This window comes from Syngnathus typhle, linkage group LG1 (genome assembly GCF_033458585.1).
Source record: "Syngnathus typhle isolate RoL2023-S1 ecotype Sweden linkage group LG1, RoL_Styp_1.0, whole genome shotgun sequence".
In the NCBI taxonomy this organism is placed as follows: domain Eukaryota; kingdom Metazoa; phylum Chordata; class Actinopteri; order Syngnathiformes; family Syngnathidae; genus Syngnathus; species Syngnathus typhle.
Window position 1 is genome coordinate 8,338,218 of NC_083738.1, and position 22,927 is coordinate 8,361,144.

At 39.3% G+C, this 22,927-nt stretch overlaps 1 protein-coding gene across 4 annotated transcripts; it reads right to left on the reverse strand.

Annotated features, from left to right (window-relative positions):
* Positions 1 to 871: 871 nt before the first annotated feature.
* On the reverse strand, positions 872 to 22,821 carry stag2b (STAG2 cohesin complex component b). 4 transcript variants are annotated; one of them, XM_061274109.1, is made up of 34 exons: positions 22,636 to 22,821; positions 20,499 to 20,627; positions 20,339 to 20,420; positions 19,318 to 19,461; positions 19,108 to 19,204; positions 18,138 to 18,214; positions 17,770 to 17,974; positions 17,467 to 17,618; positions 16,336 to 16,409; positions 16,137 to 16,260; positions 15,068 to 15,166; positions 14,812 to 14,891; positions 14,506 to 14,613; positions 13,959 to 14,070; positions 13,755 to 13,872; positions 13,555 to 13,658; positions 12,511 to 12,603; positions 12,354 to 12,443; positions 11,456 to 11,659; positions 11,042 to 11,112; positions 10,851 to 10,938; positions 10,654 to 10,734; positions 10,493 to 10,585; positions 10,163 to 10,337; positions 8,781 to 8,920; positions 8,544 to 8,645; positions 7,655 to 7,803; positions 7,282 to 7,410; positions 6,907 to 7,133; positions 6,194 to 6,413; positions 5,472 to 5,579; positions 5,240 to 5,366; positions 3,379 to 3,456; positions 872 to 2,608 (listed from the first exon to the last, which is right to left on the reverse strand). In XM_061274109.1, exons 2-34 carry the CDS (start codon positions 20,540 to 20,542, stop codon positions 2,585 to 2,587), a joined length of 3,819 nt encoding a protein of 1,272 aa, XP_061130093.1. In that variant the 5' UTR covers positions 20,543 to 20,627; positions 22,636 to 22,821; the 3' UTR covers positions 872 to 2,584. The 4 variants fall into 4 exon arrangements, with proteins under 4 accessions (XP_061130093.1, XP_061130065.1, XP_061130074.1 ...); XM_061274081.1 differs by having other exon boundaries at positions 6,194 to 6,416; XM_061274090.1 differs by having other exon boundaries at positions 6,194 to 6,416; positions 20,499 to 20,657.
* Positions 22,822 to 22,927: the final 106 nt, after the last annotated feature.

A 22,927-nucleotide genomic window follows, 5' to 3' on the forward strand; every position in this document is an offset into this window, starting at 1 on the left:
GATTAATACACACACACACACATTATATATATATATATATACAAACACATTTTATATATACATACACACACTCATTACATAGTATATAAACACATACTATATGCATATATTATATCCAGCACGCCCGCTCCCCCGTGGGGACTAAGCAGTTCAGAAGATGGATGGACGGACGGACGGATGGATATTTTATTATATATATATATATATATATGTACACACACATATACATATACACATGTATATATACACATGCGCGCACACACACACACACACACACACACCAAAAGACAACCACAATATGACCACACAATCTATCAACAGTTATTTTGTGTCTGTGATGGAACAGTGAGAACAATTCAAAATACCAAGTGACATTTGGTAAATAGGACATCAGTGCCATTTTAGGACTGTTGGTTAACTACAACTTGGTCTTCATTGCCCCCATGTGTTTTCAAAGTGAACTTCAGCAGGGCGGTGGCTGAGAACTGGATCAGGCGTTCTGTAACGCCGTCAAATATATCAAACTATTCAAATTCCAAGGTTTTTCTTTTGGGGGTGGGGGGGCAAATGGGTACATTAGTTGTAAATTAAATGAGAAAATGGGAAAGCCATACAATATGTGTAGAAGTGTACTGAGAGATTCAGTATTTTTCTTACATTCTTAGTTTTATGGCTGACTGGTCTAGTTTATAGTTGTGAATTTGTATAATTGTTGAAAAAATAAATTCAAACAATGAAAAGTGGCATCTCAAGCTTTTGCTTCATTCCCAGCTAGGAGTCACCCATGAAAAAAATCCGACGCCAATTATTCATGGTTTGAAGAAAATGTTTGGTTTGCGGTAAATTGAGTAAATATTTATGACAGCTGAAATTGTGTGTTGATTTTTATTCAAAAGTTACTGTCTCCAGACAAGTACAAATCAGAAAACAGAGTGACTGAAAGAGGGTAGGAGAATAAACAACTCAGGGTATAGGCAAGAGAAGAGTGCAGAACAGAAAATAGCCCAAAAGAAATTAGAATTTGAATATATACACAATATCTAATAAGGATTTATACCAATGTAGTGGTAAGCAACAAATAATAAACAGTACTTTTTCTTTAAAAGAATTTTCTTTTTACTTACATAAAATAATTAGGCAAAACACACATTGACTGCTCATCTACTTGATCACATTACATTTGACCACCTCATGTTTCTAAGAAGCCAATTATCCACCCTTCAAACATGACCAATCTGCTGACATGGAAGATTAGCGTGAGAGAAGAAGCATTTTTAAGGCTTTAGCATGGAATGACTTTAAAAAAAAAAAAAAGAAACCTCAGTAGACAGAACAGTTCATGAAAAGTCATGTGTGACAAACATGTCAAAATCTAAGCTTTGTCTAGCTGCCACATCGCTGCTGAATAACTTGTGTTCAGTAATTTCTCATAGACAACCACGTTTATTAACATTGGAAGTTCCTAAGTATATTCGTGACAGGACTCGAGCTGAGAAACTCTTAAAGCTGAATTTCATACGTTTTATCCAAACTAATTTACATATTAGGAAAGAAGGTAAAAACCCGAAGACATTATCAAGACAAAAGGAAGAAAAGAAAATCAAAACGCAAAAATACAAATCTAAAAATCTTTCTTGCTGCATGAATTTACATGCTTTCAATTTTTCAGTTTCTTATACATTTCTTTCATTTGTGACTGAAGGTCGAAAATAAGAAAACCAAAGCACATATATAAAAATCAGCACCAATTCATATATATATTTTTATTTAAAATGTAGAGATACCCATTTTGACATGATGCTGCTAGATTCAGAAAGTGAGAGAGAGATAGAGAGAAGAAGAAAAAATATTTCATTGGACCGGGCTACTTGTTGTTCAAGGGAACAATTCAGATGGCCGGCAAGGAGCGGTCCAAAGCTCAGGTTAAGCTTCGAGACTTACATACTACTGGACTGTGGGACTCTTCACAGCATAAACAAGGATTGAGACTGATTCTACATGACATCTCACAATCTTAACCACCAGTGGTTATCAGGACCTTAAAGAGGGAAGATGAACTTAAGAGAAAGGAGGGCAAAGAAAGTACAAGAACAGAAAGACCTCCATCCACTTGGCTAACACGGTACAGGCAAGCTACTACAGTCTGTTTATAAATTACTACATCACACCTGGTAGTTTACTACAAATGTAAAAAGGGTTAGACAAAAAAAATGTTCCTTAAGTTAAAACACACCAATCCATCCCTGCACTGGGAAAGAAAAGAAAAGAGGGAAAAAGCTATTATGGATTTTTCTTCTGACACGTATCGTCTTTAATAGGTTTGGAAGTAGCCTGTTTCACTATTTTGGAACAGGAAGATATTAACTAAGATTATAAAAGTATATATTTGAAGTCCTCTCTGAGCAAGCAACACTGAGTGTGGGTCATCATTGGTCCACATGGAGTACAAGCCAAAACGTTTTTTGTTTTTTTTTAATTTTTGCTTTTTCTTACAGAAAACACACTTGTTTTCGCATCTAAAATTCTCTTTAAATACAAAGCTCCTCTTCTCGTATCCCAGTTTCAAAATCATTTGGATATTAGTTTAAAACATAGACACTCCCAGGACCTAGAAGAGAGGGGGAAAAAAAAATTACTGAGACGCATCTCAAATGGAAGAAAGGCCAACCCAGTGTTCAGACAGACTCAAAGGCAAAAATATCACTAAAAACAAACCATACAATTGCATTTTAAATGAGGATTTGGCTTTTACATAATTTAGGTGTTATGTGTTTTCACAAAATCAAGTCCTTATGATCTGCTCTTTGCCCGCATACCAAAAACTAAATTTTCAGTTTTGGAGACTGGTCTTGACAAAAGACATCGCAAAATATATACAAGCCCATTTTCAATGACGCTGGGACGTTAGGTTAAACGTAAATAAAAAGAGGATACCATGATTTGCAAATCACGTTCAACCTCTACTTAATTTAATTAAACTACTTTGTATTAAAAATGTGACAAAATGTTCATGAGAACTACACTGGCAAATAGTCATCTGTGGTATGCTGTTTTCTCATTCAACAAATATCAAATCAAACATGTTCATGAGAAATGTGAGTAATTAATCATTTGGAGTTGACACAAAGCACTCCTGAACATTGTTCAGGGCTCAGAGTTTGATGTCTGACCTGGATTTCAAGGCCAAGGGTAAAGGAATTTTGGCTACGGTGCACACGGCTCAGATAACTGAGCTCGTACAAAGACGTTTCATAAGCCTCATGTCGACGACTCCAATAAACCGTGGCTGAGAGTGGCCCAAGGTTTGTGTTGGAATGAGTAAAGACTTGTTTATCAACATGCAAAACGTCAAACATGTAAGCAGCGACTCGGCCTTACCGACTCATCCATAATAGAGGCAGGGTCAAAGTAGTCCGGCTTGAGCTCAGACCTCTCACGACGATTTTTAGATGGAGGCTAGAGGAGAGGAGGACAGTGTGATGAAAGGTGACTTTAGAGGGGAGGGTAAAAAAAACACATTTCAGAGACAGAGGTCACTCAGGTCAGTTTATGCATCTTAAAATAGGTGGAGTGACTTATGAAAATGACTGTAGGTCCTTTTCTTGTGAAATCGACTTGACGTTTGGTATGCAGTGGAGACATATGTTTTGGATTACAGTTAGTTCTGGTTTTACACTCATCATGCATGGTTTTGTGGAGCGGGTGTAAATTGTCAAATAAATTGGTCATGATGTTGCAACGCACTGTCAACACAATGTTTCATTAAACAACACACAAAGGGCCTTTTACGCGGAGCCAAAACAAAACTTTTGATGATTACAGTTCATTTCTTTTCGCATTTGGAAACGACATTGAAAAATCAACACAAGATGCTCTATGGTAATTGTTGCAGGCCTAACAAATCAATCTTCTCTGACTGACTGGATCCTCAAAAAGGATTTCAGTAAAGCTCTCGTGTCATCTGGGTCAAAGAAAGATGTCTGTTGGAACAAGTGCTGATGAAATAAATTAAATGGTTATGTTTGGGGAAACAGCTGCCAAAGGAAAATGGGCAACTGTAGGATGTTGTTGGGGAACCTCAGATTTATGAGCGTTAAAATGTGACAGTAAAAGTGAGAAGCACATGCTGATACATTCAACCAGATGATGGGAAAAAACAGCATTTGTATTGCTCAATCACCACCACCACCACCGCAGTGACCTCGAAGGCCTGTCGCAGGCATTTTGTGATGGCGCTGCACATCAACAGACTACAAATGTAGGAGCAATTAAGACCATGACTATCAGGAGCTTGACTGAATTAGCTAATGACCGAACCAGTTAAGGGTGAACATAGTGTTTGAAAGCAAATCATTTCGTTGTTGAGAGCCGTATGCAACGTTTTGTGGGCACCAAGTGTTTACAAAATGACAATAAAGTCTGTCTAAGTCTAAGTCTAAGTCAGATGAAATAGAACACCTATAGTGTGATAATTCCAGAGGACCTGATGCAATTATCTGAATTGAGGCCATTACTAGTGCCTTGCATGAGAGTGAAGGCAAAATAAATAAAAGAACAAAGAACAGCTTTACTTATAACTGGTTAAGTTGGATAGGGTTTGCTGCCTTCTGCGTAAATTTACAAACATTTGTTACATCATCTCGTAGAACAGGATTGACCTTCACCGAATGGAAAACCTCAATAAATATTTCTATTACGGTTAGGCATCGTTTTAATTTGGACAATTTCAGTTCTGATTCTTCAATTCGATTCTGAGTCCTAACAATTCTTAATTTCAATTCTCAACAAAAAAGGAGTTATGTTTTGACAAGATGTGTGAACTCTGTACTTAAAGCTGCACTCAGAAGGATTTTTAGTTTCTAATCGCTACTGCCACCTGCAACCCGAAAAAATTACATTGAACACTCCCTCTCTTCACGTACAAGGTTTTCCTTTTTTTTTTTGCCTTCCCCAAACAAACGGAGTGAACAAAGAGTGACCACTGCCACTGCAGGGTCCCAGCGGGCGACAGGAAGGCCATGCCGCACCCACACCGAGCGCACACATTATCTATCGATCCTTCTTTGTTTGTGCTTCTTCCACGTAGCTAACTAGCAAACACAGTTTAGCACTGACATTCCAAATGATTCCAGCAGAACGCAAATGATGGTGCCAGTTCCATTCAATTACCAACCCTAATCTGTATAGGGTTGCTCTTACTTAAGGAGTTTGGAATAAATTAAAGGTAAATGGTTCTCACCAGATCAATGTCCATTGTATCAAAGTCCATGCCTTCATTGAGGTCATCCATGCGACCCTCAGATGACATCATCACATCTTCCACAATGGGCTCTTCATCTTCTTCCATGAGGCCGGTGCCACGACGTCTGAACAATTGAACGCAGTCATTGAAATTGGATTTGTTTTGGGTTTTTTCCTTTCAAGACATTAAAAGAACTCGGTGTCACCCTGCTGCTGGGTGGATTTCTTACATAGCATGCTGGAGATTGGTCCTGAGCTTGGCGTAGTTCATGGCTCTTTCCTGCTGCTGACGAGCCTCTTCTTGCTGTCTCTGGGCCAGCATCCACGTCACTTGGGAACTAGACAAATTACATGAATTAGATGTTGCTGTTCACAAACTAGCTAAAAATATAATTTTCTTGTCTCACTGGCCAGAATTAAAAAAAACCAAAAAAAAACACCAACATCAGTCACCGCTTCCATAAACCACTTGGCAGGCTGTTGAGATTTACAGTCAAATTCTAATTCCACTCACACAATCGGCACGCCAAACATATGAAGAATGAGTTTGGATCCGAGATGACATGCACTAAAGAATGAGACCATTATCAATAGAAATCAAGAACGCATGAAAGTATTCAAGCTGCACATTAGCAATTGATAAATATTACAAAAAAACAATTGTAAAATTACAGCACGATGCAAAGAGTCAACATGTAGGAAAGCCAAATTTACTATAATTTAAAAAAAATTACCGTAACCATCACAAGAGCTTAACTGCCAAAGGTTTTGTGTTCTGTTGTGTTAGACAGGTAAATACAGACTGATTACATTTAATTTTCTGAATTTGGAACTACTTCAATGACTGCAGTGAAACTTTGTAATAATAATCCATTAAATTTGTATAGCGCTTTTCAAGAACCCAAAGACGCTTGTAGCGGACAGTGAGGTCAATATATGGAGTTATCCATACTTGTAATCCATTGGGGTCTGGTGGTGCTGAGGTGTCTGTTGGTGGTGTTGTTGTGGGTGTTGGTGGGGCTGTGGCTGGTCGTGTGGGAGAGCGTAGACCCCCATGAAGCTGTCATCACGAACCCTTTTCGGGTCCCGCATGGCAGTGGAGGTGTGGTGGGGGGATGACAACATGACTGGGGTTTGAATGCCCTGCTGCCACACCTCACTGCTACTGCTTTCTTCTGGAAGTGAAGAAAATTCGTTAGACAAAGTACACATGAAACATAAACACAGAGCGGTTCTATCTCTGTTACACAGAATTGCTTTGCACAGATGGCTCTCGGGCTTTGTGAACAATTCAATCAAAATTCTTGTGATGACAGCAACTTGATCCAAACTCCACTACCGTCACCACCTTGGATGATCCAGCACCATATTTTATTTTCTTGTTTTTGATGAAATGAGGTGGCAATTGTGATAATTAGACAGCTCCCAACCATCTGCTGTTTTATCTCTGTGCCCATCAACTTGCCGGAGCCAAGAAGCTTGGAACGCGTTGGAAGACATTTTTGCTTTTCTGGGCTTCAACTGCTCTATTGCGGCCATCTTGTAATCCATGCCACTCACACGAACGACTCGATTATACATAGTATACTTAAGTAACAGAAAAGTGGCACACTTGCTCTGAGTATTAAACACTGCAGAGAAGACAGATTTCCGAATGCTTGCTACCTTCTGGAAGCTTTCGCTTTGCTGCAGAAGTTCCAGTTGAAGCAGCAGGAGCCTTCGTCTTTTTCGAACGTACAGATGAGCCTCTGCTGGAGTAACCACTCATCACTGACATGGTGTCGTCGTCACCACCGGCCTGTAGGGAATTCCTGTACGAAATGAGGGGCAGCCAGCAGTCCTCTCTTTGCAGTGCCATCTGGAACGTCATGAAACGCTCCAAGTACATGTGGCTGTGGAGAAATGAATAAGAGATTGGGATTAGACAAACAAATACATGCAGACGCAAAAAGATTCCAAAACTCAAGACCAGGCCCAATTTGAAAGAGGTTTTTTTTTCCTTTAGGTTGTTGCTCTGACTCTGACAGAAATCAAACTTACACAGTCCTCTTGTCTTGTCTCATCAGTTTAGAGGAGAATTCGCTGAGGATGTCTAAGAAGGCCAGGTTGAGAGGTGGGCCACCTTCTCCCTGGGGGCTTGGATCCTTAAAGGAAAACTCTATTCCATCCCTAGGAAACAAGCAAAGATGGACAAGAAAAATGAAAATTGAAATGGGAAGAAAGAATGGCTTTAAAATAGGAGATGGTTGCTACAAATGGACAAAATAGTCATTGAAGCTTGACTACAACTGTCAATCAAGTGGCAGTATTATTGCACAAAATCTTACATTAGGACTTCAAGTTTGTTGCGCATATACGTGGATGTGGTGTTTGCAAGGTGTAAAGTGAAAAAAAAACATGAAAAAGGTCATACTTGTGTAGCATGGCGATGGCATCTCTGGTTTTCACTTGGTCAAGGCCAAAGGTGAGAGAAAACCGACGGGCCAATTCTTTGATTCCACAGAAGGCGGAAGAGGAGCGATCAAACCCATGGCCGAGGTCTGACAGCATTTCATTGAAAAGCTAACACAAACACAAAATGAAACATTGCATTAGCATTTGCAATATGGCTCAAACAAATTGGAAGCTCTGCAATAAATTTAATGACTACAGTAATCCCTCGTTTATCGCGGATAATTGGTTCCAAGACCACCCGAGATATGTGAAAATCTGCGAAGCAGTGTCACCCTTTTTTTAACATACATAAATTGTTTGTGTATCAATAAGTGTATATTAAACCATATAAGTGCGTATGTTATCATTAGAACATTAATAGTTTCAAACATTTAAATACTATTTTAATACATCGTATAAATGACATACAGAAAATAATGTATAAATAATATAAATATGATACGTGTGTGTGTGTGTGACATATGTATATGTAGCTAAAGTTATAACAACTTTCTTAAAAGAAGGTACAAGTGTACATACTGTAAATGTTTTTAGAACTCTTTTATTGTTATAACGTTTTTTATAACAAGGTACAATACTGTAAATGTATTTTTAGAACTCTTAATATTACAACTTTTTTTTATATAAAAAGGTACAAGCGTACATACAGCAATTGTGTGGACACTCCCTGCCTTCTACTGGCATGTTGGCAACTTTCGTGCCATAATTCGTCAATTTAGAAGGTTTATTTCGAATTTGTGATTTTGTATTTTTTGAAAAAAAATTCATGATGTACTGAAGCCGTGATAATCGAACCGCGATGTAGCAAGAGATTACTGTGTACATAAAAAACAAAACTGAAGACTGACCTGCTGAAGGCTGAGGATGAGGGTTTTGGCACACTGAATCTTGTCAATTTGTCGGGTCTTGCTCATTGTTTCCTTTATGATGTCACCATAATCATTGTAATACTGTAAAAATAAACAGGAAAAAAAAACTTTACATGCACATCGAAAAGGCCAAATAGTTGCAGAGCTAGTTTTCTGGGCATGGTGCGTGAATCATAGGGAAATAAATGATTATTTAGAAAGAAAAAACAAACTAACCCTCATGTACTGTTTGAAAATGTCAGCTCCGGTTTTCATTTCTACCACACAGTAGATGATCAGTTTACAATAGCCAGCCAGGAGGTTTCTCCTTTTGTGTAACGCTTCAATTTTCACTGCCTCGTCATCCTGTTGGCCATCTAAAAATGGAAAACGACACAAATATTAGTCTTCATAATACACCCCTTGTTTTCTGCAACGCTCAATTACCAGTTAACACAGTGTAAATTACCGACCCGTAGCCCCATTTTTCTATCCGTTATGATAACCTATGGAGAGCCAAGGCGTGAATCAAACTATAAAACATTTAGATAAATATTGTCAAATAAGATAACAAATTTCTTAGAAGTTATAAGTAGATTTATTACGACGGTTTGTTCTTCTGTCGTGGCCAAATGATTTACGCTGCCTTTGAGTTTATACTTGATTCAGATGTGACCTTTTCTTCAGGCATTCCAGAAATTAATGGCAAGTAGATGGAACTGAGGGAGGTCACAGTGACCTTGGTCTTTTCAAAATCTAATCAGGTCTTCCCTAATTCTCTGGAGAAATCCCTTGTAGGCAGTCATACATATCACTTTCACAAGAATAGGATGTAAACAAAAGTTAAAACAAAATGCCTCTGGCCATGGCTGCTGCCGGCGAGTGAAAAGGCATGAAAACCTACAACTCACTTAGTGTCTTTGCTCAGGCCTGTTTGACTGTTAGACAAGACTGGCCTAGAATCAGCCCAAAGATTTTGCAAGGATTTCAAAGAGTTATGAGTGGATATTTGTATATGTATATATACATTCAAGTCAAAATTGACATTTACAAATAGACCATGCCGCTTGCAACCAGGACAACGGTACCTAACCCCACCCCACGCCAAAATTAGGGCTGGTCAGGAATTAAATATCAATATGTATCATGTGATGCTTTCAATAAAATATTCAAAAAAAGAAATGAACGTACATAGCTTGTACGAACACTGAATGAAGGGTAACATATGTAACGACTAACTATAATGCTTTGCGGTAGCATCTTCTGCAAATAAACATTTCTAGTGCACTGCTAAAGGAGCAACTTTGCATATTACAATGTAAACAAAAACAGTTAATACTTTATTTCAAAATGTATTTCTTTAAAAAAATTATAATGATGAACAATGAGTGATATGAAATATTTATAATGTGAAACATTTTCAGCCAAAATTGCCCAGGCCTACTAAGCACATTAAGCTTAAAAATATCTTTATTTAATATTTATATTGACCAGTTTTGACTTTTTCATTGTTGCATTGACCTGTAATCTTAAAGTTAAGTATTCTATGTTTAAAATAACCTAAAAAAGCAGATCGATTTCGACACCTATCAGAGCAGTGGATGGACATGCGACTGTACCTGTGCTATTGGTGTCATCATCTTGGTCTATGAAGACATGATTTAGGATGAAGGACAGCAGTTCGGACTGGAGCGAGTCCTCTGGGGAATAAACTAAGGGCTCAAGGTGTTCCCTTCCTCCAGCCACCATCTGGTGGCTGAAAATGAGCAGGAGGTCACAAAGGATGGTGAATGCCTGCAGTGAGAAGAAAAGAAAAAGTAGTTACACATTCATGCATGATTATCGAGGAGCAGTCCTTCTTAAATATAACAATGATTTCCTTATCAGTTAATTTGTAAAGGATTTTTCATCGCTTGAATACAAAGTGCTAATATGAGGTAAAATGTCACCTGTTCTTTAACAGCCGTGTTGACATTTGTGAGGTACCGTTGACACATCATACAAAAAGCCCTCATCTGTTTCCTCAAGGTAACCATGTCCTCCTGAAAAGTCACACAGGTGTTTAGCAGAACAGCCACGCTTCACAGAATTTGGGTGAGTCGGCTCTCACCTTTCGGGAGCTGCCTTCAGATAACTTGGCCAACTGCCACAGGATCACATAGTGGGTACACTGCAGTGAATGGATGACGATCTGCTCAAAAGAGAAATTAACAAGAAAATTGTCAATACTCAATAAGTGATTTGAATTCTTAAGACATGCTCATAGAAGCATTCAAACAATTTATCTCCAAATGTTTTATAAATAACCTGCTCAGGCATATCTCCATTCTCTATGCCTGTGTTGAGCAACTTAAAGTTGCTGGTGAAGAGGTCCCATCCAGAGAGATCATGTGCGCTGCAGGAAATACAACAAAGAAAATTAAAACAATTTTCACTCGCACACATCAACATGGACAAACATGCCAAAAAGCGGCTTATCAATAGGAATAAATTCCTACTTGTGAAAAGCTGTGATCCTCTTTAGAGTCGACAAGACCTGATATGCATCGTCTTCATCAGTATCTTCACCCTGGAAAGAGGAATTTAGTTGAGTAAACAATACTGGTGATGGTTCGGATAAAACCGCTGGGCGCATTTAGGCGCATGTGTCGAGATCAGAAAAGTAAAGTCTAAATTGTCCTTCGATTTAAATTGCCGTATGAATGTTTGTTTATCTATATGGGTCCTGCAATTGCTGAGATAGGCTTCAGCACATTTGTGACCCTTGTGAGGATAAGTGGTCCAGAGAGCGGCTGGATTGATTGTCAGTTTATTATCCATTTCTCCTGTATGCACGAGAACAAAACTAAAATAACCTTTCTCCCCCAAAAACATGAGGATCATCAAGTCAAAAAAGGGACCTTGACTCCTACCTCTTGTAAAAAATCCTCCAGTAGCCTGTTGAACTTGTCCACCAGCTCATCCAGCAGCTGGGAGCGGGCAATGTCGACCCTGTTAAATATTGTGAACTCTTCATTGCAAAGGGCATGGTAGGTCTTGGAGCATGTCTCCAAAACTTCAGTGTCTGTGTGCTTCTCCACAATTTCCTTGATTTGGCGGAGTAAGGCTTCAAGATGCTGCAGTCAAAAGGAAACAAATATAGTCAGCAATAGCCCAAGACGTGGCACCTAACATATTTGTACTGATGTACAATAACAACAAATTTCATTTGTAGGTACCTTTTCTTTCCTTCAAGATCACCTAACAATTATCAAAAATAACTCCAAGTAGGAATCTCATGAAAAATAATGAACTGTAAAAGATGGAGTATATATAACAAAAAAGATATATTTTACGTGACTGGTGGAGATAGTCAATTTCTCAGACTAACTGCAAAAGTGAGAGCAGAAAAACTCTTAATTCATACATTTGCTACACCCTCTTCTGACTACCCTCGTCGCTTTTTACACTAGCTTTATTAGGAGACATGATTGACTACAAAAACTCCGGACAAACTACGAATGAACTTGTCAATATGCTAACGAGCTCCAGGACAAACACAGGAAGTGGCCGAGCGAAGGGTAGAACGCACACACGTCACAACGTCACCAGACACGCACTGATAGTCGCTCACAGGTTCAGATGTCAAATTTGGTTCGTAAGAGGCGGCAAAAAAATGTTGAGGCTCTGTTTTATATCTTGAAACGTTCGTAAGTATAGGTGTTCATAAGTAGAGGTTTCACTGTAAAGTAATATAGAACATTTTGGCATACAGTCATCCACAGTGGTGCATTAAATGTTATAATGGGAATCGAAGAACATTTGGCTGACCTTCTCCAGACGTCCTGTGGTGTAAATTTCCAGGTCAAAGAACTGAGGAAGCTGCAACAAGTTGGTCACTTTCTCTGCATCCACAGCGTACTGTTGGGCAAACATGAAGCTACATGTTATAATCTACACAAAACAAAGTATCTAAGTAATGACGTGCCTTGGCCAGTAGAGGGGGCAAAGCCACAGCAAAGAGCTCTGTCATTCTGGTTCTGTCATCAAGCTGAGTCTTCTTTTCTTTAGCTGTCATCACCTGAAATACAATTGGAAGTCAAAACCTCTGTGCTCTACTAATTCTGTATTGACTAAAAAAAAATAGCAACTAGAAATACATGGTGCTAGAAAACCGTAACTTTTCATGGAACAACGTCTACATGGAACAGCCTCTGTTTAGACTATGGAAGGAGTTATCTGGCGCCAGTAACAGTCATCAGTTACAGTGTACTGTACATTGTGATAAACTTTGAAGGGATGACACTTTTTTCAGACCGATACAAAAAAAAAAAAAGTTTCAATAGTACTTTTGATTCAAACATTTTCCCCCAAAAACAAGAACAGATATTTGGGGGGGGGGGGGGTGGTGGTGGAAATACCTTAATACCCCAATAATAATAATAATAACTGGGATTTATATAGCGCTTTTCTAGATACTCAAAGTCGCTTTACATGTGTGTGTGTGTGGGGGGGGGGGGGGGGGGCTGGGGGAGGAGGGAGGATAAAGAACAACTTTATTGGGAAAGAAAACTAAGAAAAGAAAGAAAAAAAGAAAATAAGAAGAACAAAGAAACACCAAGGGCAGGGTCAACCATCAGTCATGGTTAACAATACATAAATTTTCCTTAAAATTGTATGAAATTAATGGGAATTTTCTATTCTAATTACTGGTTCCTGATTATAAAACTTATTACTTACTAATTATAAAAAAATATTTTTAATATCTTATAATTACCTAACAAGGGCCAAGGGAAAAAATAATAAAGTTTGCTGAGGATTTAGGTGTTTTTGTTTTAATCATGATGCAGATAAATCTTGAAAGGGTGTTTTTTTTGTTTTAAACAGCCTTGGAGATGCTGAAGCCTTTAATTGATCATGTAAGCTTTAAGGTGACAATCTTCCATACTACAACATAAAAAAGAGAACGACTGCGATGTGGCATATCTTATGTGAAAAAATTATGGACATCTTAATCCACTGTGCAACTTGCCCGCTTTCCGGTGCCTCTTCCCACAGGAGGGTGACATTCAGCAGCCTGGCGTACAGTGCACAGCATAATTTCAATCAAAGCTGTCTCTTGTCTATCTGTAAGAGCTGCATGTCACAAAGAAAAAATATCACCAGTTAATAAATAAACACAATTACGTCAAGCCACATCAGTAACATGTGACTGTGAGGTTTTTGTCATACCTTCCTCTCCTGGCAATGGGTCATCTAACAGTAAACTGATCATACAGTCCCAGTCCTTCAATAACTCAGGACCACAATCCCAGAGAGAGTCTACCAAGTAGGCTGCATGTTCATGGAGCTGAGAATATTGCCACAAAGTATAGGTGAATAATTTGATAGTTTGTAGGCAATCAATTACGAGCAACTGAAATAAAACGTGTGTACCTCACTCTCCAGGAAGAAGAAGACAGTGGTCTTGATTAGGTTGGCATTGGGACTTTGTCTGCCTCTCCTTTTAGGGGCGCCTTCCTCTTCTGGTTCCCTCTGGCTAAACAATCTGTGAAAACAAAATTATTTGGTCAAGTAAATCATTTAGTCCCACAAAAATAATTTTGTTAAATTAATGTCACCGTTATTATACGCAAATTAAATTCACAATAACTAAACCACAAGTGTAAATTCCACTGTGTTTGTAGTTTTTGAATGTTGTAACTTGTACCGGCATTACCTAGTGGGGAAACTTGGTGAATTCTTGTATTATCACAGGACACTAAAACCTTTAAACTTCTGTGCAATCCAAATTTAGTTATTAAAGAGGTCATAAACTGTTCATGTAAACACAGCAGGCATACAAAATGATAATGATGGTAAATTCCATGTATCCTGGTCGGTAGGATACAATAAAACCGAAGACACGGGTAAGACACGCCCAACATGGAACATAAGCTCGGCGGTGAAAAGCTCAACTCTGTTAAAGTCAAGTCTGACATACTTTTTGTAGAGAAATTCTCCTGCTGCAACAGCAACAGGCCTGTGTGCTGAGTATACTAGATGATAGACACTCTCACAATCCTCGGGGGTCAACACCTCATCTGTACTACTGCAGAAACAAACAAAAGAGCCATTATGGTAAAAGGTACAAACGGAAATGTTAAGTTACTCCAATGTGCTGGATGAAAAAAGCATGTGTGTGCATGGGTACGTGCATGCATGTATAGGGGGTTTCCATTGAGGAAATTATTTTCCACTAATAAATGGAGTGTTTCGAGTCCGGGACAACATTTTATAATGTACGTACTTCAAAACTAAAGTGAGCAACTTAATTGCTTGTACTGCAACATCATACTCCTTATCAAGGGTCATGGAGACAATGCGGTCCTGGGGAAAAACAACAGGGAAGAAAAAATGATCAGACTTCTCAGTACAAGTGAAACATCTGAGAAAAACTCATTGTCAGTAGTGTCAGACATGTCAATACCAACTGGTAAGCTTTTAATCAAATATGTAATTAGTGTAAATTTTGTTTTTAAAAATAACCAGCAGATGGCGCTGACCTTGAAACGACTGGTGAAGAGTTCCAGTCTTGCATTAAGCTCTCTGTTGTAGTACAGACCCTGGAGAGCTGTCAAACACTTGAGTCGTACCTCACCTTGCTAAAATCAAGAATTGGGGAAAAAAAAAAAAAAAAAGTATGTATTTGATAACCACGCACATTCACGTTAAACAAATGACATTTCTGAGGAAGCTTCTGGCCAAGATAAAGACAAAAAATAAAACCGCTTTTACTTGAAATATTTGAAGGCTAAGGTTTTGTAGCCATTTTTGTGGGTGAAGAAGTGTGGTTTGGTCACTTCATAATGTAAACATTTCAGCAATGTTTTAATTCCTACCCCAATGCAGCAGTCAGATCAAACAGGAATTGAATGTTTCTGGCGGCGCGTGTTCGGCATTACAGATGAAGCGAAAATGTTGCTTCTTCAAATTGGCTGGGGCCTACAAATGTTACCACTTTTGATGTCATCGCGTGGCTGAAAGCCAATCCGAGTCAAGAACGTACTTACAACGTCACACGCAGTGCAAGCATAAGCAGCGTGGTGAGAAAAGTAAAAACAATGCAGGGAACTATCACTGCGGTTTGTGAGCACCAAGGGGTAAGAAACACAGCTAGCTTCCGCCAAAAAGGAGCAGGCTTGGAGAATGGGGAGCGAGAGGAAGTTGGTATGTGTGGTGAGTGTATTGACTTGTTTACAGTTGTTGACCTGTCAACAAAGCTAGCATTAAGCAGCACAGGTAATATTGTTCAGGACACTACAAACGCATCGCAATTGCATCAAACTGTGTCCTGAAATCCAAGGTGCGGACTGTACCGTAGATTTGCTGTAACGCTCAAGCCCTAGTTTTAATGTGGTATGACTTTTTAGATCTGGAAGAACAATGGAAATTAGTAGATTTTTATATTGGTGGCTAAAAGAGATTTCTACATAGGCATCCCTGACAGCAGTCCAAGAGAGAGAAATGTTTGATTTGACAGAAGCATTAAGGGGGACAGTGCCTTTGTTCAGAAAAAGAAAGAATATGGTGTAGAAAAATCAGAAGCTAAAGTTACTTTCTGAGCTAACCCACCTTATCGTGCATGGTCCATCCTACATACTTGAGATAACTGTCGTTAAGGAAGGCATCACTATAGAGCTTCATCCAAACTCCAATCTCTTCTATACAGATGGCTCTGATTTCTGCTATTGAATCACTGTTGAAACAATATAATTATCTGTAAAAAGACGATACAACAAATATGCTATGCACAGAAAAAAAAAAAACATACCGATAACGATGTACAAAGACTCCTTTGAATATTGCATTCATCATGTTTTCAATCTCATCCTGATTTTCTTGGAGCTGAAATGGAAACAAAGTAAATTACTCGATCTTGTCTGGAAAAAAACAAAGCATCGGCATGGAGGAGGTTGCATGCACAAGGTTAAGAGTTTCTTTGTAAAGATCAAGTTTGTGCCAACCTGATGTGACTTGCCAAAAGCGCCAATTGTTTAAAGTGTCCAAAAAACATTCTCCCACAAGCTTTGTGGAATGACACTTCAGTGTTGTCAGTTATTTCAGTAATCATTGCGGGGTTTTATTTCCTTTAGACAAAAGACTACTATCAATACTGCCCATGCGTTTAAGTGGGAGCCAAATATGCCAGCAGGCTGTAGTAAAGTGGTACAGTGTAAAGGCAGATGGACGGCATCTTGCTGGGCTATAACCCAATTAACAGATGACACGAGTTGAATAACACCAGGTATGAACGTGCAGACATTTGGACCTCCAACATCACCGTTAGACCACCAAAATTGGAAAGCACATATTCTATATGGGAAAAAAAGTGATTCACACCAGATAACTGTTATGCATGTTAGTCAAAGCATAAATGGCTCAAATGACTATGGCAAAATGCTGTATCTTTACTACAAACATTGCTTCCTAGGGAAATTCTGTCATGGATTTAAGAGGGGGAATACAATACTAACACTGCCAGCGTTTTGGACGTGCAGAATGTTGCTACAATGTGTGAAAAAAACAAATAATACTGCTGTAGAATTCCTCTCTAACCCTCAACCCAGAAGACACATTCATCTCTGCAGTTTCCATTACAAACACACGAGGGCACTGCAGAGATACGACACTTAAATAAATTCCATCCATCCATCCCTACCTACTACCTACCTACCTACCTACCTACCTACCTACCTACCTCCCTCCCTCCATCCATCCATCCGGCAAACAATAACAAAGGGCTGAATAATAATTTGTACAACTGTTGGCAAGCATCGAATGACATGTCGCTGTCGAAGTGTATGGGAAAAATATTGTGTCAGTTGGCTGGTCATACCTTTCCTGTTAATGATAACTGAAAATCAACACTATCCCAAATTTGTATTTGTACAAATGACAATACCTCTTTACGTTTCTGCAAGAGGAGCTCCAGTCTGTCATTGGCCCTTTTAGCGACTATTTTATTCCTCTCTGCCTCGTATTGTCGCTGGGTGTTGTCCATGTTAATGCTCAAGTTTAGAGCTACATTCACCAGGGCTGTCATCAGCTTCATTGCTATTGAAAAAGACAGAACACCAAAAGGGGGGATTTTCAGAAACAAAGTAACAATGCAATTTGAAAGTACATAGTTGTCCCGCAAAGCAGTACTATAATAGTGCAACATGCAGCAACCCTTCTATTCAATTTCAAACAGTGAGAATCTTACCTGCCAGTGTAGATGTGTGTCTGAAGGCTCTGACTTGAGAGTCTGATAGTCCGGTGAGAAGCGAGATAACCGTGTCCATCATATATTCATCGTAGATGATACTGTATTGACACTGCCGCACGAGGACTGAAATGAATTCACAAAAACTTGACTTGAACTTCTTCCACAGGGGCCCCGCTATAGTAAGAGGGTAGTCGCCACTGTCCTACAAAATCCACAGAGGACAAGAGAAGCGTTATTACCAAGAGGTGCTCCTGGAGGTGTTCTCAATTTCGTGCCATAGAATAATATGTGCAAAAATCATTGGTTCTAGGCAAATATCAAATGTACAAAATGTACATTATACAGGAAGGGTGAAGATAAATTACCTCATCAAATTCCTCAGTCATTCGTCTGATAATTTCAGAGTTCTGCATGTTGCGGAACATCTCTCCACTAACAACACCTGTTCAATTGGGGGAAAACATTGCATTATCCAATGCGACTTTCAAATGAGAAACAGGCAAGTAGTAGATTAGACTTTGTACATAGTAAGGCTCGAACGATATACATTTTTGGCAGGGGAAAAAAACAAAAAAATGACCAATTAATCGATCGATCAAAAAATGTAAGGCATAAATTACTTTTTTTTTCCTTTCTAATATGCGTCAATTTTTATTATTCGCAGGACGGCTTGGTAACCTTTCCCCACTAAAAGTGGAGGTCAATTGTAAATATATTGTTGCTGTTTAAATCATTTAGGTTCCCACGATGCATTGTGTGTTGCAATACCTTATTTAATGAAGCCATAAGAACATTAATCATTGTCATATATCTGTTTGTATTACCAGTAGATGAATGGACACAGGGTTATGGTTTAGATTTATAAGAAATAACAAGACTAGTGTTACTTGTGTACTGCTGTAAATGGTTAGACTACATAAAAGGTAAAAACAATTTTAGCCGATATTTGAAGAGCCGTAACTGATTTAACAGGTGGCCGGGCCCAAGTACATATTTCTTCTCGTGTATGACAATCTATATGCACGGTTAAGATTGTACTTGCTTTGCCGACTTTAACCAGGCAAATTATTGTTTCGTTAATCCCCTTCACACGCCACTGAACAAACCTGCCATGAAAGTGGAAGGACTACTAGATAAACCATTTTGGGACATGTTGAAAATCACAGCTACTATTAAAGGCACACAAAATGGGAACATGGTCCAAAGAACACTTTGAGCTGCATTCTGCACACAAAATCTTTAACAACATTCAATATATCCAAGTAGGATAACAACAAAGCTTGGAGTAGTTAAAGATTCACCAGCACTTCAAATAACACTTCATTTTTAACATACCTTTACACCCTGAGCACTGGATGAAGAAGTTGATGAGATCAAGCAGCGCAACATCTCGGTCATGTTTGTAAGACTCAATCCAGTCATCAACAACAGACTGTAAAGGACAATCATAATTCAATAAATATGAGAAAGAATTTTCTTTGATGTGCTTTTTTTTGGGTTGATTTTAAAATGCAACATCAGCGTTTACAATTCAACATATCCCACCTGCATGGCACTCCGCCCAAGCTTAACCACCTCAAACAGCATCATGTTTTCCATGCCATTTTCCTGGTGGTGGCCATTTATCCGACCCGTCCCCTTTGCCCCCTTGCTTTTGTCTCCTGCTGGTTTCTTCCCCTTCTTTCCACCCTGAAAAAAAAAACAATCGCATTAAGGAACCATAAAACACTCTTTCTGACAATTATTGCTCTTCAACAATATGGTCATGTCAAGCTCAGAGATTGTGCAGTATTTACTAAAGTAAGGGTATTCTGGTTGTGTTGTTAACATCTTGACACCCATTTGAGGACATACAACTAAACACTTTAACAGTTCTGTTCACCAAGTGTATGTGTCAATGCCTGGATGTTTGATTTAATAGCAATATCTTTTTTGTATTGTCAGTTTTCGTTTACAATTTTGCTTACACAACATTTTCTACATCTACTCAACACAAGAAGATGTCCAAAATGCACATTAATAACAACACAAGAGTAAACAATAACAAAACAATCAAATATTGACTTATTTGACCTAGACCTGGTCATTTGGAAGAGGCCTGATTACAAACTGAAATAATTCAATTTTGTGGGTATGTTTTTTTTTTTTGCAGATAAAAAGTTTGAATTGTATTGTTTGAACCTTGTAGTATAAACACAGCCCAATTACAGGCTCAATCTGCAACATAAGATATACAAATTATGTCTTTCAAAGATGTAGTTGCCATATAGTGTTGTTGTGTACTTAATAGTAATGCATTGTGGCCTAAAAGGCATGCTTGGAGGCCAAACAGGTAAGGACACACTTATATTATCTCATTAGCCGTAAAAATAAAACAGTTGGCTGTTCTGATCAGCCAATATGGAGGCCTTCAATCAAAAGACTTTGAACAACAATGCAGCGAGAAGACGGCACAAATTAGTTTATAATTATGTGTCTATTATATTGTCTACTTTGTCATGGAAATTCATAATTTAAAAAGTGTGTTAGTTCCAACAGCAATGGAAGCCAATACTGCTTTACATACCTTTCCTTTAACTGGATTTGAACTCCTCCCATCTGGCTCTTCAGAAAAATCTGTGTCTGAAGAAAATTGTGTGTCTGTGTCCCTAGTGATGAGAAAATAGATGAGTGCTTGGTTCTAACAAAAGCAAACTAACAGAACCAAAATTACAAGTAGCACTTACTGAGCATAGGGGAAGTCTGCTGGTATTTCTGGTGCTGCTATCATTTCTCTAACATCTTCTGGATAACTTCCAATGTATGACTGTCTTGTAATGCTCAGTAAACACAAGACACGGAAGCTTGCATGAAACCTGGATTGAGATATCCAATTAGAAAAGCAACTGTTTGAAAACAAAACAAAAAAAGAGATGAAAAATGTTTTTTCTTGCTTCACATGGTAACAGTGGGCGGTACCGATGCTCTTGTAGCACTCAGCACTCAAAGCATTGGTTCCCTCTTCCTCGTCCCCCTTGCTTTACAGCAGTGCTTCTCAAATAGTGGGGCGCGCCCCCCAAGGGGGGCGCGGTGCTATTCCTGGGGGGGCGCGTGTGACCCTGGGGAACAGGCTTTTTTTTTTGGCAGTACTAGAATAAAGTGTAATTGCGCGTTTACTACAGCAGGGTGCAGTGGCGCTCTCATTGTTACTTCTGTCACGTTTGCGACAAGCAACATTTTACGACTTACAAGACAAGTTAGGATAGTCACGGTGGGGAGGGGGGGCGCGAATAGTTTTCTTCTTGCCAGGGGGGGGCGTAACAGAAAATAATTGAGAAGCACTGCTTTACAGTCATTAGAGTCATTCCTCACTGGCCATATATGGATGTGCTCTGTCCGCCCAACACTTACTTCGACCAATCAAAACGCGTTACCAACATCAACAAGATACTGCAGGACACAACTGTGTGTACTGTGTGGAAAAGTGTCACATACATACAAGGAAATATTGGGACAGCATTTTTTTAAAACAAAGTCATCTTTCCTATTGCCCCTTAAACAATGTAATTACACACGTTTACTAGTGTTAATGTGCCACATCGTGCATCCTACAACATATAACGACATGTCGTCATTGTAGAAGATAGGGTTTTAAATAGATCGATCGATCAATAAATAATGCATAATAAAACAGACCCGTCGCTGTTTATAAGCTCCCGTATTTGTCACGATGGTCTGGACGTGGCAACGATTATAATGCAGGTAAAAAATAGGTACCAGAAACAACTCCAAGAATCTGCTGTTTTGTTTGCAATGGAACATGGCATTGCTTGATAAAGTAATTCTGTTTGTCATCTGAAAACATGATTAATGTGCCCATTTGGCGAGTTACTGCGTAAATATTACATGACAAGATGACGGGATTCAATGGGTGTTGACTGAAAAAGTGGCGCCAAATCATTCAGTGAATCTCATAAACTTGCCTCCACGAAGCTAGGGGCGAAGATCGTGGAGAGAAGCGAGCCGTAAGCTCCATATTGAAGAGTTCTCAAGTCAACGCAGCAGCACACAGATACCCGCGTTCACTCCAACCGAGCCGACGTGACTACGCTCTTCGTCGGTTCCTGTCAAAATTGACACCGGTGCGCGGGTGGTGCTAGCGGCGCTAGCAACCGTGAATTTTGGAGCTCTCTCGAGTTGAAATGCACAAGCAAGTGCTTTATACCTACGCGTTAAAGTCTGATTTGAATCTCCACGGCAAGCTGTTACGGGAACTGGTCCGCGTTTGTTACCGCTATCGGAGGGCGACCATAATAACACAACGACGCAAGCTCGACGGTGCAATCACATGCTAATATTAGCGAGACTGGCGTTAGAAGCAAACGCCATCCATTGACCTGCCAGTAAACTACGCTTATCCGCCAGACTCAGTTTTGATGCCAGGAACAACAATAATTACGATTCATTTCACGGACACGATAAACTCCGATTGGTCAACCATGCTAACCGAACGTGCTAACGTTCCCTAAAAAAACATCACGTCCTTGCGTCCTCCATCTTGCCTCGGGAGTTTCAGGACCATATTGCATAAGCAACAAACACTGTTTACAATTACTGTGAAGTGCAACCAAGTCCATCAAAACCACGAAACATTTTGATGTGTTTTGACCGATATATTCTGCGTCGTTGTGTTAAGAATTGAGAGCACTGGGTCGCTACCAACCAGAGTAGCGCTAGCCTCTCTCAGCGGAGCTAACGAGGCGACTTGGCTGAGCAAGCAGACATACGCGCTCAAGGCTTCAACTAGCCTGGCTAGCAAGCAGCTAGCAAAATACAAATCAACTAAGTTCCACATAGCTTTCCGCCATTTTACAGCTAACTTACCTTGCTGAGAAATAATAGTTCCAGCTGATCCCGAACTTGAACTACTTCGACAAGCCTCGGCCGAATCTCACTCTAAATTCAGTAAAAAGAGTTTAAAAGTCGCGGTCAGAGGCGGTTTCGAACGTTCTCTCACCCGCTTGCTCCCTAGTTCAATTTGTTGTTTCGACGACCTGGGAGGAGGAAATCCTAGTACAGCGCTACCACCTAGCGGCCAAACGATCGGCGCTCGACGACTCGACACCCAGCGGCCATTGCTCAGTATTGCACGTCAGACAATGTTTACTGTACTTGA